This window comes from Bombus pascuorum, chromosome 15 (genome assembly GCF_905332965.1).
Source record: "Bombus pascuorum chromosome 15, iyBomPasc1.1, whole genome shotgun sequence".
In the NCBI taxonomy this organism is placed as follows: Eukaryota; Metazoa; Arthropoda; class Insecta; order Hymenoptera; family Apidae; genus Bombus; species Bombus pascuorum.
In genome coordinates this window covers 5,255,475-5,274,652 of record NC_083502.1, presented here as the reverse complement: position 1 = coordinate 5,274,652, position 19,178 = coordinate 5,255,475, and the positions used below count along the sequence as shown (strand labels likewise).

At 39.0% G+C, this 19,178-nt stretch overlaps 1 protein-coding gene across 5 annotated transcripts in view; it reads left to right on the top strand.

Moving 5' to 3' along the window:
* LOC132914504 (uncharacterized) overlaps positions 1 to 19,178 on the top strand; it is an 80,384-nt gene that overhangs the window by 47,531 nt on the left and 13,675 nt on the right. For all 5 annotated transcript variants that reach the window (XM_060973671.1, XM_060973673.1, XM_060973672.1 and 2 more), the window contains exons 3-6: positions 9,794 to 10,050; positions 10,753 to 11,145; positions 11,767 to 12,023; positions 12,688 to 12,799. In XM_060973671.1, coding sequence (XP_060829654.1) covers positions 9,794 to 10,050; positions 10,753 to 11,145; positions 11,767 to 12,023; positions 12,688 to 12,799 — 1,019 coding nt within the window. The remainder of the gene's footprint in view (positions 1 to 9,793; positions 10,051 to 10,752; positions 11,146 to 11,766; positions 12,024 to 12,687; positions 12,800 to 19,178) is intronic.

Below are 19,178 nucleotides of genomic sequence, written 5' to 3'. Positions count from 1 at the left end.
CTGCGTGCCTCGTGTGCCTCGAACGCAGCTGTATCGATTGCCTGCTCATTGGAATTGACACGTACGTGAATAATTGAAGGTGTCAAATAACAAACTGACTAGAGACGTAGTCCTATTCGTAATTAGAAACTTGTTATACCTAATCGATTATTCGAAATTCCAGTACAAAAGTTCGAACAAAAGGAGAAAATATTGAATGCAAAAATTTCCCCCTCGTATCAAATCTGATCTAATTGTAATTTTTAATAAAATTGATCAACATACGCGTATTGTGATCACTATAGTCGCGAGAAGAGAAAGTGAGATGGACAACAACGCGAGATAAGATCAGCCTAAAATCATAGTCTTCATAGAAAGACACCATGATTTTCAAATCATGTTTTGACCATGTTTTTCAAAAAAACTCTTATTTTTTTTTTTTTTTTTTCTTAAAAGATATTTTTAAAAGACACCAAAGGATGACATTTCCTAAAACAGAAAAATATTCATCTCTGAGAAAAAGGAAGAAAAAAAAGGATGCAACTATCTGGTCATAATCCAAAGTCATAGAACTAAAAAATACTAGACATTCTTCTGCATCCTCGTTTGTGCCTCGTTTCCAGCGACTTAATACTAAACCTATCGACACAGTGTATATTCCTATCGTGTGCAATCAAATGACCGGTGATTAAAATGGTAATATTTTTTTGTATTAACTTAGATAATGGTTAATTTATAACTGAATGTATATATAAAATAACGAACTTTGAGAAAATTCCGTGCAAATTTACTTTTGCTTAATTTCAATTATAAACTTAAATAAAATTACACTTTTATTTATATGCAGATATATCTCATTCATCTTCGCTGCACTTTTTACAAATTATCTTATCATCAAATTTTGTAACCTTTGCAATATTCTACTTCACAAGTTTGTTGTAGCAATGAATCTGAACTTGTTGGTAGTTTCATTGTATGGTTTTTTCCCTGCAATTTTTTATACAACAGTAACATATGCACCAGGTTTATAACAATTTTGTAAATTCTCTATACGAAACGGTAGAACGTCAATGAGAGGAACAGGCAAATAATGAATTCTTCTCTTTGTCTTTCAAGCGCATTCGCACTAATTTTTCTCTAATTATACTAATTCATCCGGCCGTCAGAGTCAACGAGTTTCAGGAGAATGGTTCTACAAATGGTGGAGTAATTTAATGTTTTAGAGGGAAAAGCGTGTCAGGTTGATACGGGGGACGCGGCTCAGGGTTGAAACACATTTTTCTACGAACGCGTAAAAATCGATCGGTAGAGGAACAGAAGGATTTGCATTGGTAAAACAAGCGACGGAGAACGAGCCTATTTACGCTGCTTCGTCCGTGTAATCGATTCCCGTTATCTGGAGGAACCCGGTGACACGGACGCGTGCACACGGTGCCGCGTGTACATCGATCGCAGAGACAGACGTATTCAAACAACGACCTTAATGAAAGCACTCGCCTGAACGAGAAGTCTCCACGAACCCGGCTCAGGTTACCGACAGGTAACCCTGGCAACTGGATCAGGAGAGCTTCTGCTATTTCTCTCTTCCTTCTTGTTTCTTTTTTTTTTTTTTTTTTTTTTTTTGATTTCTTGCAACGTTTAAGTGGATGAGGGAAAGAAATGTGTTTTTCGAAGAAATTCCTAGTAAATGAAATTTTCTTCTTTAGCGTTGTTTTATAGGTTAGGAAGAGTATTTGTGAAATATTGGCTTGTGATATTTTAGGGTTCTGCGTTGTCACATCCTAATGGAAATATAAAAAAGGACATTTCTTCATTTTGGCAAGCTTCTATGGGCGAAGTTCTTTCTATCTTTGACGAAGGTAAAATAGAATGAAAATTTAACGACTTGTAACATTGCAACTTGTAACATTTTGCGAACTGATGCCACTGTAGAGTTTAGGTTTTAGGAGTTAGGTTTAGGTTGTTTTGTAGGTTGGGAATATTTATGAAATGTTGGCTTGAGAGAGCTTATGATATTCTAGGGTCCTGCGTTGTGACATCCTAATGGAAATATAAAAAGGGAAATTTTTTCATTTTGACAAGCTTCTATGGGCGAAATTCTTTCTATCTTTGACAAAGGTGCAATAGAATGGAAATTTAGCAACTTGCAACATTGCAATAAGTATATCCTTAGCAACTGGCTTTTGGGAGCTGATGCCATTGTAGAGTTTAGGTTTTAAACTACGTTTAGGTTGTTTTGTAGGTTAGGAGTATTTGTAAAATATTGGCTTGTGATATTTTAGGGTTCTGCGTTGTGACATTCTAACAGAAATATAAAAAGGGAAATTTTTTCATTTTGGCAAGCTTCTGTGGGCGGAATTCTTTCTATCTTTGACGAAGGTGCAATAGAATGGAAATTTAGCGACTTGCAACATTGCAATAAGCATAGCCTTAGCAACTGGCTTTTGTAGAGGTTAGGTTTTTATCAATTTGTTGTGATATTCTATAGAAGTAGCTGTTCGTTAATTTTGGATTCCTTCTTGAGGATGAAACTGGTTACGCTTTTTACGAAAATGGAAAAAAGCTTCAGGGAAGCTATAGCATTGCAATCATTTTTTTGTCAGGCCAAATGTGACCTTAGGAATTGCCCAAGAGAAATTCTGATGTATCTATCTTTCTTCCTTCGCATGTAACAGTTTCTTGCAATATTTAAGCAGAATGAGAAAGGAAAGAGAAGAAATCTGTGGGAAAAGAAATTTGAAAAATTTCTCTCGCGCTCTCGTGTTAAGCAAAAAATATTTATGGAATGGCATAGAGAGACTGACTGAAACGAGTCTCTGACACAGAACAGAAATTCTCCTCCATTTTTTATAACGCAGTATTCGCAAGAAACAGAAGAGGAAATTTGAATAATTTCTTCTGAGCGTTTCTTTATGATAAGAGAAAGCGATATGAGAAAAATTGAAAATTATAGCGGAATGATATCTGGAAGACACGAGTTATGATTATTCATTGGGCAAACCAATCTCACTGGTTTAGAAAGCATTCTCCCTTTCTTTTCCTGCGATGACTTCCTACAATATTCAACACAACCAGAAAGCAGATTATTTCGGCGAGTCGCTGCTGAATTCCTTCTGGGAACCCTCTTGGCGATCAGGATTATTATGCAAATTGAAGTTTAAGGTGCTAAGAGATCAACTTTTAGTTCAAGTCCGAAATATAATTTTTGTGCCAGGTACAAGGCTCACAGTTGTTAGCAACCAGCCATCTTCCTTGATTCCGCGTTGAAAAACGTTTCCTTCGATTTTCGCTTCTTATTTTCGTCGCAAGTTTCAAACGACAAATACCATTTTTAAGCGTACTTCTCTTTCTTCCACGAGATTTCTTGCGTATCTGACATTTCGTGTGCGAAAGAATAGATACATCGCTTTGATCCTCAATTTTTAATTGTTTGGTATTAAGAGATATCAACAATTGTGCTACATGCATCGTCATTGTGTACGTATAAATCATTTTTCATAATTCCACGATGGTTTCTTTGTTTATTGCGGTTCCTCCAGGAAAAGTACAAGGCTCACAGTTGTTTGTTAACTCCTACAAAAAAAACTATATTTGTATAAATAAATATTAACCATTGTTTGATATATACCAGTAATAAACAAAGAAACCATCGAGGAATTATGAAAAATGATTTATACGTACACAATGACGATGCATGTAACACAATTGTTGATATCTCTTAATACCAAAGAATTAAAAATTGAGAATCAAAGCGATGTATTCTTTCGTACACGAAATGTCAGATACCCAAGAAATCTCGTGGAAACAAGAAAAGGACGCTTAAAAATGGTATTTGTCGTTTGAAACTTGCGACGAAAATAAGAAGCGAAAATCGAAGGAAACGTTTTTCAACGCGGAATCAAGGAAGATGGCTGGTTGCTGTGTTCAGGGGTTCTTTAACGCGTCGGAAGTTTTCTGGGACAAATCGCCTCCGGGATGAGTCGAGGGTTCGCTAAGTTCTTTTCGTTTCCAGATGCGATCCACATAGCCGGCGTCTCGTATTCTCTGCAAAGCATGACGCAATCCGAATCAAATGTATCCAAACATTTTGAAAAATTGCTGCTAGGAATAATTTGTTTCTCTCTTACGTTGGTATTACTGAGCCGCTTATTAATCGTCACAGCGTACGAGGTATTAATTTCTCGAATATTGTCGCCGAGGTTAGGGCACTTTAATTTTAATCTCACTCGAGGTTGAAGTTGAAACGGATCCATGAAATTGTAGGAGAATGACTTCATTCGTTTTGCAACCTGATCGTCCTGGCATTGCCGTTACAAAGTGGTATCATCTCTAAATCAGTTGAACACGGTGATCCGAATGCGAATACGCTCGTTTGTCACCTGTTTTTCATTAAACTTCAGATTTCAAATGCACGTTTAACACGAATTAAGAATTTAAGTAGCCTGATCCAAATCTAAGACGAATCAATCATACATATACATAAAAGTACATAACCTAATTCAGAACCTAAGACGACAAACACATACGTACAAATACATGTGCGATTAGCTTTGTCATAGGTTTGAATTAGGTTATGTATTTGTACATACATATATTTGTATCTGCGCGTACGATCAGATTCTTTTTAGATTTGAATTAAATTACTGAAATTTTTACGAGGTATTAATTTCTCGAATATTGTCGCCGAGGTTAGGGCACTTTAATTTTAATCTTACTCGAGGTTGAAGTTGAACCGAATCCATGAAATTGTAGGAGAATGACTTCATTCGTTTTTGTAAGAAATGTGGATCTTTGGTGCCGAAATAATGTTGAAGGAACATTGAATATACACCGGGGTGTAATATTAGAATAATAATATATTTATTACAAGAAGGATTTCTCACTTATTCTTCGATTCACACTTGCACGCGTCTCCGTACTTTCTTTACACTCGACAGCTAACCGGCCCTTCTGGATGCTTCTTAACAACTGCCAATCGTCCTTTGTCTCAACTCAGGCCTGGACGCGCTCTGACGCTTACACACACATATTCACATGTACAGTGTAACTGTATCATCTTCCTAACAGTTTTGCAACCTGATCGTTAAATGTGTATTTCATTAGATTCGTCTTAAGTTTCGATTAAATTACTTGGATTTGAAACTCTCCATTCTAATTTCCATCCTACGCGTGTTCGACACTGTTAAGGTTATTCGGTGTATGTGGAATTAAAGAAATGCGTGGGTAAATTGTAAGGTATTGAAAGTATATATATTGTGAATAACAAAGTACAAAATGTGAAATACAATGTAAACTGATCCAGATCCTCTCGCTAGCAACGTTACCCTGAGACTAAAAGAACCCTGAAGCCAACGTCGCACATGTACCGCTTATGGTCTGCCCTCGACGCATTCTTTTGTCTATGAGCTATCGATGGCCTCAGCGCTTGAGAAAACCGAAGACCAGATGTAGAGTTTTCTCAGAAGTGGATGATCACTTCAACAGACACGATGAAATCCATTATTGGTTCTATTAATGGTTCTTCTTTGTACGTAATACAAAATTCAAAATATGATTGAGTATGGAAAAATATAGTAACTTAATCCAATCTTCTCTGCTCACTTACGTAGACGTGTATATGACTCGACTATAGTAACTTTTACTTTATTTATAGTAACATTTTCTTTTTTTTTAGTTTCTAACCTTGTCTACTTCAGCCGACAAAATTAAGGACCAATGGTAGGTGTCGCGAGTTAATCAGGAAAAGTCGCAGCTTCGTCTGCAACGAGAAAAATATTAATACCTGATGGCGTGATTTCAAGCTGGCTTATTTCGTTACACCTGTGTGAAGTTTACCGTGTCACGGAATTAATCGAGCCGCCCCTTTATTTTTAGAACACGTCCGCGTAATTGAATGTCAATTCCGTGCTCGTTAACCAGCCGCGTCGTTGGCAACACTGTTACGGGGAACGTCAGTGGTAATAATTGAGTTTTTCTCTAGGGATTTTTCTTTTCCGTGTGATTGTAATTTAAAACTTCTGCAACCTTGCAAACTCAAATAATAATGTAATTACAGATCCGCTGAAAAACACAGACACGTGTCTCGCTATGACGAACATACGCGAAAATAAATTACTCTGTTTCGTTTCAAGAATTCTATTTCATTCCTATAAAACATTATTTTACCGTTACAGCCGATAATCGAATATATGTTAAAGGGAGAGACACGTGTCAAGCAGAATGCACGAATTGGTTCATAGCGCAAAGAATCAAAGATGTTTGCTCCTTTTTTCGCTAATGAAATTCCGCTTCGCTTATCATAATTTCTCCCTTTGTGAATTATCTTACGATCTTCTTTAAACGCCTTCGTTCCTCCAACGTGAAGCTCGATTTCTATGAAATTAAAATGGGTGGATTGCTTGTTACACAACGAAACACAGACGGATAAAATTGATATCGAATCGAGCACAATGAAAAAACTTAAGAGGATCAACGAGAGCCGATTTGCAACACAGTCGTTGGGTGGGACATAAAAGGGCGAGCATTAATAAAAAAGAAAACAATGAGAGTACATCATGCGATATGTGATATGTGAGATAACACGAGACACGTCGAAACGAAGTATTATTCTGGAAATATTTCGCAGATGCAGTTAAAACAAATGTAATGTCAGCAACGACATCGAAGATTTCGATATTAAAATATCGAAATTCGATTGATATCTGCCACGATCGCAAGTCGGTAAAATGTTAAAATAGATTTTTAGGGAAACTGGACGTATACCACTTGTGTCGAATGTAATCGTTAGCTACGTAACATGTAACCGTGGTAATTGAACGGTTTAACGATAGGATGTTTCAATTGCGTAATTGTACAATCTGACATAACCTAAAAATCGCCATCTGTGATTCTATTTTCTACGTAAGGTACAAAATATGACTAATTTTCAGCCATTTGATAATAGAATACTACAGTTGCTTAGTTTCCTAAATTAGCAGATATCTAAAAAACTCCAATTTGGTAATTCGTTTATAAATATCTGCTGTGTAAAAGTACCACGACGTCTGATGTTCCGTCAAGTCCGACAGAAAGATAAAAATTTCGATCGATTTTACGTCAGAGACAGGAAACTCTGCCAATTCCCTTGGCCAAGTTGCGTCTGAGTTACGTCGAGGATTCGACCACGCGAAATGCGTATTTATTTTCGGATTTCGTGCATCATGAAACAGCCTGTATATCCGGCTAAAAGTGGCCGTCATACGTCAATGAGCCACGCGATCATCGTACGCGTAAATATTTAGTCGATGCACGCGAAATGTCTTTTTTATTATCACGGATTCATGAAAATCGTTGTTTCTGGAATTCGAGAATTCTTCGAATACCATCCACTAACATCATGTATGATGTTAAGGCTATTCGGTGTATGTGGAATTAAAGAAATGCGTGGGTAAATTGTAAGGTATTGAAAGTATATATATTGTGAATAATAAAGTACAAAATGTGAAATACAATGTAAGCCGATCCAGATCCTCTCGCTAGCAACGTTACCCTGAGACTAAAACAACCGCCGAAACCAACGTCGCACGTGTAGCGCTTATGGTCTGTCATCGACGCATTCTTTTGTCTACGCGCTATCGATGACCTTGAGAAACCGAAGACCAGATGTAGAGTTTTCTCAGAAGTGACGATCACTTCAACATATGATAATAGCAAATTCTCCTAATGTGCCTCCAAGCTTAGCTAACTCCAATACCAAATCCATCTTATCTACCGGTCATCAAACTTGATTACCATTAATCTTAAACCTTAGAAATTACCTAGAATTGGTATTCGTGTGATATTCACTCCAAATACGCTTATCTTTAACGAGTTAAAAACATCGAATCCTAATACCAACCTGCTACTAACCTCAAATTTTGTGGTCGAATATCTAGTACCTTCTATGCTATTAGCACTGTAACCTTGAAATCTCGTAGCTTTGTTATTCACCTAATATTCGCTGTAGATCCAACTAGCCCTGCTGATGATCCCGAAAATTCACCGAACCCTACTCTAAATCCCCTAAACTCACGTAGCCCATTAGTCTAATTGACGCTTAGTGCCATTATAGGCGATAACGTGCCGGTTGATGGATCTCGTTAATTTTTAATGAAGCAGCCTCGCGTTAACGTACGATCAACACACTGACCATTATCGTTATAATTAACGAGCTGATCGATTTATCCCACGATCCTCTAATTGTTCTTCGTGGTCTACTATTTTTCAACAACTCTACCACGGTTGGCACGAGCAAGGATTATTTCACTCAGAAACATATTTGAGCTTCTTACATAGCAAATTTGACAATTAGGCGTGTTGAAGTGATCGCCACTTCTGAGAAAACTACATCTGGTCTTCGGTTTTCTCAAGCGCTGAGGCCATCGATAGCGCATAGACAAAAAAATGCGTCGAGGACAGACCATAAGCGGTACATGTGCGACGTTGGCTTTGTCACGTAAAAATTAAGAAAAAAACAAGAAACTTGTTTTTTGTGAACAGGAGATCGAGTTCTTTATTTTTTTTCTCAATTTATACAATACCGTTTTCGGTTCGCGATGATACAATTTTTTTTTTAGTACTTGAGTTAGTTAAGAAATTTTCTTTTAGACTGAACTGGATGATTTGGAAGGGAGCATTTATATTCCTTTATTCGTTGGAGTGGGAGAAGTCTTTAGTTGTACATATATTTCGCAAAAAGGGCTAGAGTGACCGAATGCCATCCAGCTGCCTGGGAACGGATGCTGACAGGGCGGTCACACGCGATAAGGCGCTCGGAATTTTAGTTTATCATAGTTGCTTGAATTTCGCATGTGACAGCTTCAGGGTTCTTTTAGTCTCAGGGTAACGTTGCTAGCGAGAGGATCTGGTTCGGCTTACATTGTATTTCACATTATGTACTTTATTATTCACAATATATATACTTTCAATACCTTACAATTTACCCACGCATTTCTTTAATTCCACATACACCGAATAACCTTAACAAGGCGGAACAGGAAGTAAGACAAATTGATATAAATGTGTGAGTAGACCCAATCCCTTTGACCTATGAAAAGTTTAATTCTGCGAGGAATTCAAAATCGAATGTTAAGATACTGAAGCTTAGTTGAAAGAAATAATTCTACCAAACTATATCTCTGGCGCACAATGCGGCCTTTGTGCCACATTTACTCACTGCTGGTAATTGTTTATTGATACAAGAGCGGCCAGCCAGTTCTTCGCGTGTTAAAATATTTGAAGAGAACTCAACGCCTCGTGTATCCTGTACCGCGGAACCCGATCTGTGTCTGACATTACGCACCCTCTCGTCTGTCTACGCTTTCATGCAACCACCATCGAACAACCACGGCCTTCGACACACTCGTCCAAACGTTTTAAACAAACGTCCCATTTAATTAATCGAACGGTAGCTTTAGACAGATTGAAACGTCGCTCACCGAAACAGATTTGTCTGTTGAAGATATAGAGACAGGCTATCGATCAATTTACTTTTCCCATTTTGTTCCAAGCGTTATAGATAACTCTGTACTCTCGTTCAAAGATCTAGCCATTCTATGTGTAACCATAACGGTATTGGGTGACTTGAAGACTTCGATATTAGGTTAGGTTAGGTGATTTTAGATCTTCAGAACTGGGTGCAATTCTAGAAACTCGGCATTTGGTCCACGCGCGATTCTACAGACTCGACGTTAGTTCTTAATGATCCTAGAAACTCAAGGTCATTAGAAATCTTACAACTGTTACCAAATTGAAGCCTGTATTTAAGTATGTTCCTAACCTAACTTACGTTCCACAGTGTCAGAGTTCGCGCAGGAGCTGGGCGCGGCAATGGAAAGCCACTCGGCAACTGTACGACGTCTCGTCGACGAGTTTCGCAGCCGATCCGGAGACACCAGAGTTGATTCCGGTGGAATGCGTCGAGTTTGGGAAAGTTTACTGCGCCAGGTGCAATCAGATGCAGAAGCTCACTTAGATCTGGCCGCGGTTCTCCAACAGCAGCTGTCTAGACCCACCTTGGAGGCCAGCTTCCACCGAAAACTCCAATCCAGGAAGGTAATTCGCTTCAGATTTCTGCGTCTACGAAAATCGAATGAGCCCTTGATAGCAAAACTTTGTTCAAAATCCATGGCATGTACTACAAATGTGGCGAAAAGTGGTTTAAGTTTGAGGAGAGAAATTGTCGTGCGATATAGTCGAAATAAGATAAGGCACCTGAATGTCTTTGACGACGTTGATAACGTGAGAATCTTGCGAAGAAATTGCACGTGGGCGTCGTTCATCTGCTTCGAGATTGCTTGCAGCTCAATGTGATCGTCGTATCGCGTGCGGTATCAAGGGCTTCCTCCGACAGCAGATAAAAGTTGCCAATACAACTGCTTTGAGCATTTCCTTAACGGACCTCGGTGGATCTGAAAATTGAGACTTACGATCGATCCAGAGCTGCACGCGATGCAAATTTAAAGCTCTAGGATGATGCCACCAAACCTACGTCTTACCCTAACCTAACCAAAACTTGATTCGGATTTTTCATTCTTAACAAATCTACTAATCTACTGCTGAGTAATTGGGTAACCAGTATCGATTTTCAGAGACGTGTTACGATCGAAAACCCACCGCAGCTTGACAAAATCCCAACGGAAAACCGTTCCACCCAAACCGAGATTTAACCCTAATCCTGAAACCATAATTGCGGGAGAAGATTGGTAGCATAAAATAGAAAGAGGATCATAAAACCAAGGAAATTCCATATTGCAGGTGTTTGCTCATCGCGAGGCCTACGAGCAGGTGGTGGCGAAGACCGAGGAGAAGCTGCAACGTGCCCGCGCGGATTACAAACGCGCCTACGCCTCTCTCTTAATGATAGATGGCGGGAGTGAGCAGGAACTGAAACGTGCCTATTACGAGGCGCACAATGCGTACGTTCTTCAATTGAAAGCCACGAATGCCATCACGGAACGGTACCAGTCACAGTGCCTGCCTGGTCTGCTCGGTGAAATAGCGGAAGTATACGAGGAGTTATGCGGATTGGCTTGCAAATGCGTGGCTGGAATATCGGAGGCAGCCGCGGAGAGGGCTGGGGATCAGGCGAAACGTTATCAAGCGGTGGCAAAGGAGGCTCAAGTCATAACACCGTTAAACGATTTGCAAGTACGTCAAATTGACTATATTTCCCAAGTCATCCTTTATCCGTTCTCGTTTATGAGCCTTGACTCGATTGTTTGCGTACTGCGAGTGGCGGAATGAAGAGGGGAAGGGAGGGAATCCTATCAGTCGGCAGAACCGAATTAGGGTTGTGACGAGCTTGCCAGTCAGCCAGGCGTAAAGCTGTTAAATCCTCCTATTTGTGAGAGTCCTACATGCTCGGTTGAGATTAGGATTCTTAGCTTCAGACGACAGGGAACTGCAGGGATATTATTTAGTTTCTAGTGTTGCTTCTTGAGAGGAATAGTTTTGGGAAAACTAAGAAATATAGGAAATGGGTTTGTTGCTTTTACAAATACACGAGAAAGGTTAAAGGAAGAAAAAGGTTAGAGACAGAAATCAGATCTATATTTAGAGCACGTGGATGGTGTCTATATTTGGCAAAGCATGCAATAATGGGATTTATAATTATCATTTATCAGCAGAGCTTGCAGTAGATTATTCTATGATCATCCTATCTCACAGAAATAGAGAAAAGATTCAGGTATCAAGAAATAATGATCACTTTATTGCAGATATAGCTTGGAGCCGTTATTCCGCCTATTAAGACCAGAATTTTGTGTCTAGATTCTGGCACGGAGCCTATCAGCCACCGCGACTCCATCGAAGAAGCCCTCCAGGCGGCTGTTCGTGGCGCCAGGTCCGCCAGAACAAATACCCATGGAAAGAATCAGTCAAATACCGTCGCTGAGGGATGAACTAGCACCAACAGGAACCAGCACTCTGCCCCTGATGGAGGATTTACGACGAGAGCACGATAGCCTAGCTCAAGAGATCACGCGACTCCAGGACGCCTTGGATACGTTGATCCGCATGCAACGAAAGTGCGTTAACTTATCCACCCAGAACAAATATTTAAAAGTTAATAAACTACTCTGCGAATGTGCGAATCTCCTGGCTTAAGTGGATACGGTTTTCAATGAGTTAGAAGAGGTAGAGGTACCAAAGTAGGTGATCCAATCTTGGTCGGTTAGACGTTGGGTCTTCCCAGATGCAACGTAGATACCTTAACCTATCGATTCGAATACGAGATTTATAATTCAATAGACCACATCGCAATCGTGTGAACCCGATGACACGAATAGATAAGATTACAAGGGACAGAGTGGCAAAATGGGCAGACCCAAATCTTAGCGATCAAACGTTAAATGTAGGGTCCTGTAGCAGTCTAGCATTTAGGATTTGAGGAAAAGTAATTTCACGATATTGCCGGTGCTGGCATTGAGAAGAAGGTACGATCGATAACGTGGAGCACCGGTGAAACATGGAACCGCGAATAGAAATGATTAATGTCTGACAAAAGAATTCGTTCTAATTACCTCTCGTTCCGCTTTTCGGTGGCTGGTTCAATTTATTAAAGGTAAACACGTTACAAAGGGCCACGATTCTCGAGTGCTGGTATTTCCAGCTTACAACACTCGACGCGTTCGTGGGTTTAATTCCACGAAGCCCGAGAATCGCTAAACGGTTTCCTTTCTTTAATTGCAGGAGCGCTGAAAGCAATCTTTACACAAAAGTAGCCGAGCTCCAGGAAGACATCTCTATGAAGCGTTTCGAGCTAGGGGAAGCACAACTATACCTCGCAGCCGTGCAAGCACAGGTATTTCAATTGATATTATTTTGTAGCAAACACTCTGGCAAACCTGATAATTATCTTCGAACCTATGTTCGATGGGTCTCTCTGTCTCTCTGTCCTTTGGCATGGAAATTTCAACGAAACGTTCACTTTGAAAAAGATCAATGAAGATACAACAAACATTCGTAAAGTAACTTTTCTAGCAGTGCTGTATCAGGATAATGTAACAACCAAAATTTAGATACTCGGCTTTGCTTCATCACGATAATCTTTTAATTCTTCCGTTTACGAAAAAAGTACTCGTTAGAAATTTGACTACTCGTATAGCGAGAAAAATATTATTAGAAAGTAATATTTTCGATCGGCGAGTGATGCAATATGTAAAATGCTTGAAAATTTGTGAAAATGTTCCTTACATTTATATCATTTTCCCTTAAGAATCTCAACCTATCGCGTTTCTCATTTGCTCGGTAATTTTAACTTTCAGACACATTTTTCTCGTTTTATTTTTTTCTTTTTTTTTTCTAAACTATTTAAATGAACCGTCACGAGATCGATAGCAGAAAAAATGGAGAGCTATTAGCGACTATCGAAAGTTCGCTCGCAAATTGCTGCACTTCGGTGCTGCCAACATAAAGTTCCTATCGGGAGAAACCGTATCAGAAGTTCCGTGCACTCGGATTAAAAACTTGCTACTTCCATAGCGAACCAGTGTCGCTTTCTTGTTTAGAAAACCGCGACAAGGGTCGCGGGAAGTTTTTTCATTCTTGACAGAAAAGTTTCTGTGTTCCTGCTATGACAGAAATCAAATATGTGTGTCCTGTATGTGTGCGTGTTCGAGCATACAGGAATCGTTTGACGACCTAGAAATTGGATTTGCGATGGATCCCCGAGGAAACATCCATCGTAGAAAAGAAAAATCACCGATTTCACGCGGCTGTTCCCTTACACCGAAGGTTTCTTTAGATCTGGCAGTTTCTTTGTTGGTGATTCCATCCAGACCGTGAAATCCTCTGATGCTCCTACCTACAGTTATACATATATTAGTATAAGAAATTTTTCAATCGCAAAATGTGGTTACCTTCCATGGTTGAAAATTTAATGTAATTCGGTATTGTTAGATCATATTTTTAATAAGCTTCCTAATTTCACCAATTACTAATTCTGTTATTCAATATCTTTAAATCTTAAAATTGTACGAATTTAATCCTTCAATTATTCCCAGGTGATATATAACGACATAACCTCCAATAAACTTCTTCGTTTCGTCATGTATCGATTAACGTTCGTCATCTTTAAATTCCAGAACGTTTACTTATCAAAAAATAAAGTTTGATATTGTTATTCGAATGAAATTTTATCTCAAGCTAATCTCAACTGATCGAACCACATATCAACGAACCAAATACCGAGAAAATTCTTCGAGTGATTCGAAGAAGATTCTACGCAGAGTCATCTGGCGTGAATTCCTAACCCGAACCAATTTGTCATCGGCCAGTGAAAGAGCGCGAGCACGACGGTATCACGGATCAGCTGTCAGCAAAAGCATTATCCTCATCAGCGATCCAACCACCTAAACAGCCGGTCGAGTGGACGAGAACGACAAAGAGGAGCAATCCGTGACACTTTGCTCAGTGGGTCTTCAGACACAGTCGGTCGGAGAAGTCTTGTCGGGACAAAGGAACGTGTCGATCTCGGCCGCGAGAAAAAGAACTGGTCTCGCGGAGCATTCGTGGTTCTCGAGTCGAGTGGCTGAGCCGATTAAAATTAGCACGAGCCTCTCATTGTTCCCTTCCACGGGCCTCGAATAAGTACAATGCACCCTGTTTGTTCACCTGCACGTGCTGTCCCGCAGTTCCGTGCCTCCTCTCGTACGATCCGCGCCAGATCGGTTGTCGCTAAGACGCCATATTGGAAACTGGTAATCGATCCTTCGATGTGAGTACACAAAAGAAAAAAGTGTTCTTCTCGGCAGTTAATTCATATCGATCGGCTTTAAGATGGTTTTGATGTCTCTTAATGGGTTTGATTTGGTGGTCGGAACTACATGTGTATTGTGACGAAACGAATATTGGTAAATACCAATGTTATTGGCTATCGATGGCCATTAAACGGGTATTTTGAGGTTAAAATATTCAAGCAGAGGATATTAGATGGGAAATTTGTATATCGTTGTGGCAATTTGCAAAATTTAAATTAACGATGGTGCCAAATTATCAAGCCAATTACTCTTCTAGTATCATACTCTCTCATAAAGTATCATAACGTTGATAATTCCATTAGAAAACTAGCGCGACTATTTTCACATTTTTACAGAAAGTAATCTATCCTAAATAACCTAACCAAAATCAACTCGACCGTCATTGTTATCGTCAAACGCTAACATTCGACTCGAAATTTGAATTAGAAGATAGCAACGAGGTTATACGAGGGTAAAAGAGGCAAGAGGAAAATTGAAACAATCAGCCGTGCCGGAAGATGAAGGGCACGGAATCCTTTGTCGTCGAGCGAGACTCGGAAGACACGCGAGACAGATTTTCGCTCTGACTCGTATCCTGAAGGTAGCTACACACGAGAGCCGAGCTTTTCTCCGGTCACTCATTTCCTGGAAAAGGGATGAATTATGGAGGGATAGGCGACGAACGGTCGTGAAACGAGCGAGGTAGTCAAAGAGACGTAAATTTGCGATCGCCTTCTCTCGTGAAAATAACTTCGACACATACGCGCTTCTAGAAGCGCTCGCTTCAGCGAGCTCGAATGCCTCGACGCGCATCTATCGATACTCGAATTCGAGAGGAAGTACGGTCGGAACTTTTCAAACGTAGATACGTCAGAAATGATGAGAAATATGGGAAAAATGGGGCAGATTTAGAAGGACAAGTTTTCGTCGGTGAATAGTAGAAATTATATAGAGTGTCTTTGACACGTATAGCTATCTGTCGATATTTGAGCTGCGATCAGATTACCACCGAAGCTCGTCTAACGTACGTCTGTATGGCATACGATGACAAATACGACTGTGAAGCGGAGGAACGATAAGAACGAGGAGTGGTCAAAATCGAGAAAAATAAGGCGAATAATAAATTGACAAAAAATGATGAAAATGCTAGAGAATGACAAAAGCTACGAAAATGATATGAAAGGTAAAAATGGTGGAGGAAAACAAATTTACTATAAAAGGTAATAGAAATCGAACAGGTTGCCTCGCGTAATTGAGATAGTAACTTTTAGAATACAGCAACCACTTAACGCAGTAACAGCCAGAAGAAAAGTTCCTAACCTATAAATCTAGGTGTTCCAATAACTTAAAGCTTTCCTTTATTTTCTCTTCGTATCTCTGTATTTGTTTCTTCATAGGAGACACTCCATATACGAAATTATGAGGAAATTTATTTCAGACGTGAAAACATGGCGGAGGTTAAGGCGCGAGATGCAAATTTGTCTGGTAGGGTCTTAATTCAGATTAAACTCCAAGTCACAATCATCCTACGTCTAACGTGACTAATAAAGATCCAAGTAAAATTCCAACTCGTATTAGTTTACGTAATCTGCATTTACGTATTTGTACCTAATCCTCGATCTAATTTTAGACCCAACTAAATGTCCCTATGAAACATCAAGTTCGACAGTAAACAGGATTTGTGAATGGGAAAACAGAGACAGAGGAAACATAATGGAAGAGGAAATCTTTTTTTTTTTTTTTTTTTTTTTTTTTTTTAGATAAGTGGGAGGCAGACGCGTGAAGTATACAAACCCATTCAATGATATTGATTCGCATACGCCTTTGAAACCCTTTTGCATCTACCTTTCCATCGAATTCGTCGTCCTCGGCGAGAAGATTGGCCTGATTCAAGCGTTCCACACGAGCATTCGCTAAATTCCACGATACAACGTGTCCTGATCCTTCAACTGGCACGCCAAGGATGACTGAATACCTAAATGTAGGCTGATCCGCACTCCATTACCTCCTAAAATAGCATCCTCTGTGACGTTGCCAACTTTTTGCCGCAATGAACATTTAGGCTTCACGTGAATCTGAATAATTGTCTGTCAACCTGAATATCGATAGCAAAGGGCGATCAATGATATAGTAGTTGGTAATTGCTAATATTCTGATATTGATATTCTTTGTGAAGATATTTCAGCAAATTTGTAAAACATAGGCTACCGATTTCTTAGCTGATGAGAGCTGCTGGTAAACGCCTTCGGTAACAAAGATTGCGCTATAGTCATGCTCGTAGAGCAGGAGAATTGGCCACGTAGTCAGGAAGATTATAGATCGAAGGAAGGTCGTTTAACCGGTGCTTTCACCACCAAGGGATCGATATCGTGGCCGAGTCTTGCTGAAATTTTCAGCAAGACACGTCCTAATGGACCTGTCAGCGGCCACCAGATACCAGTGTCTATGGAACAGGCTAGATATCGATAATTGCCCGCTTCGATCCATCCTAGCAATTTCCTTTGCATTAGGCTTCCACCCTAGCCTCGATCACTTTGTCAAGACGACGAAGGAAGCTTGTGTTTTTTTATCTATCAGAGATTTAGTGGCTAATTTAAAGAAGATGTTGCATGAAAGAGAGCGATAAAGAAGAAGAAAAGGTACTTAAATTTAGAATTCTTATCTGAGCTACAAAATTTGAACTTTATTAGCCACGTAGAGAGAATTTTACAGGCAATTGTGCTCTGTACGAAATGATTTTCAAGTGAATTGTTAGATTAATACATCTAGCGGGATGGTATATCTTCCTTTTTCATTCTCTTCTTCGTGTTTCTCTTTTCTTTGTTTTCTAATGGAACGTTGAATCGGAAATGATCCTTTAACTATTCAAAAAGTATGCCCGATTGATATGGAGCTGCGATTAAACGATAAAAGTTGCTGCAGTTCTTTGAGAACGATTCGATTTAGCCTGCACTTCTGTAGGTTAAAATATTCAAGGCTATTTCGATTCCTAACAATTTCTCGATTGCGTAACGAGTAGTTATGTAGAAATCCCATTGGAGTGAGAAAATTACTTGGTGTATCTTTAGAAATCAAAGAAGATCGCTCCAATTGTAGCAACCAAAGAAAGATCTGTCAATTATCTTGATTAGTCAAAGCGGAGACTAAAATATTTTTTAAATATTTTTTACCTGCAAGTGCAAATCATGAGAATTGTTCATTGCTCTGAACCGACTAACTTTGTCCTCACACTATGTGTATCAATAAAAGTAACCGAGACATCAAGATACATGTATAAAGTTTTATATAAATTAATTCCACAGGTTGTTTTGAATTTTTATTACACGCACGATCTTCCTAAAATGTTGAAAAACCGTCTCAATTGGAAGATGGGAGCTTGTGTCAACAGGAAAGCCTAACAACGATAAGCGAAGCAATTGGCAAAATTGCCAAAATCCTAACAAACAATTCGATTCTATCAATTCTCTCGAACACTCAAAATTCTTCTAGAAATTGAGAAATTGTGCTGATCCAAAGTTGAGAAACTTGTCAACGATGAGATCAAAAAATGCTTCTTCATCTGGCAACATCGTTCCAAGTGGTTTTGGACACTCGAAATTCCTACCTTGTCCAGTTCTGTGGATTAATTAAAAGTTCTATAATAGTCGAAATTCTTTTGAAATGTGCAGAAACTGTTCCAATTAGAGGATTCCAAATTGCTATCAATGAAAGAATCAAAATAATGATATTTTAAGAGAATTAATTTTTAGATTAATTTAACGGATTAATTAACTTATTTATTTTCTTTTTAGATTAATTTAATGATATTTTACAATTAGGAGAATTACTGCGAGTGCTTGCAGATATTCAAAAATCCTATTCCATTCAATTCCATCGACTTGTTCAAACTTGTATAATTATCAACATTTCCCTGGAATGTTCAGAAAGTGTCTCAATTAAAAAATCAAAAAGTTGTGTGAAAGATGAGAAAGTGGTACCTCAGTTAGTGGAGTCAGGCCAAGTCCTTCCAAACACTTGAACTAAAAATTTTACCTGAGTAATTAAGAACCATAACAACTTGGGGACTTGTACGGAATTTTTAAAAACTGTTTTAACGAGGAGTCCGAAGTATTCGAGAAGTTAGAAGGAATCGAAGTTATCCAGTTCGTCTAAAATACTTCCCACAAACCGGCGAATTCTCTGTAGGTGGAACGTACGAAATATCAAAAGCAAATTACTTGTTGTAACATTTATCGGATGAATCAACCGTGCTGGGATATCGTTTCTTAAATTACATTCACAAAAATATGAATTTGCTCGAACGTCCGCAGTCTATCAGCGACTAAATAAAATAAAACTTAAAAGATACAGCTGAAAAGCAAATTTCATAGAACAGTTCGCGTATAGAAAATAAAAACCGAATATACGTGTAGAGACGCATGTCAAACTGCGATAAACCATAGC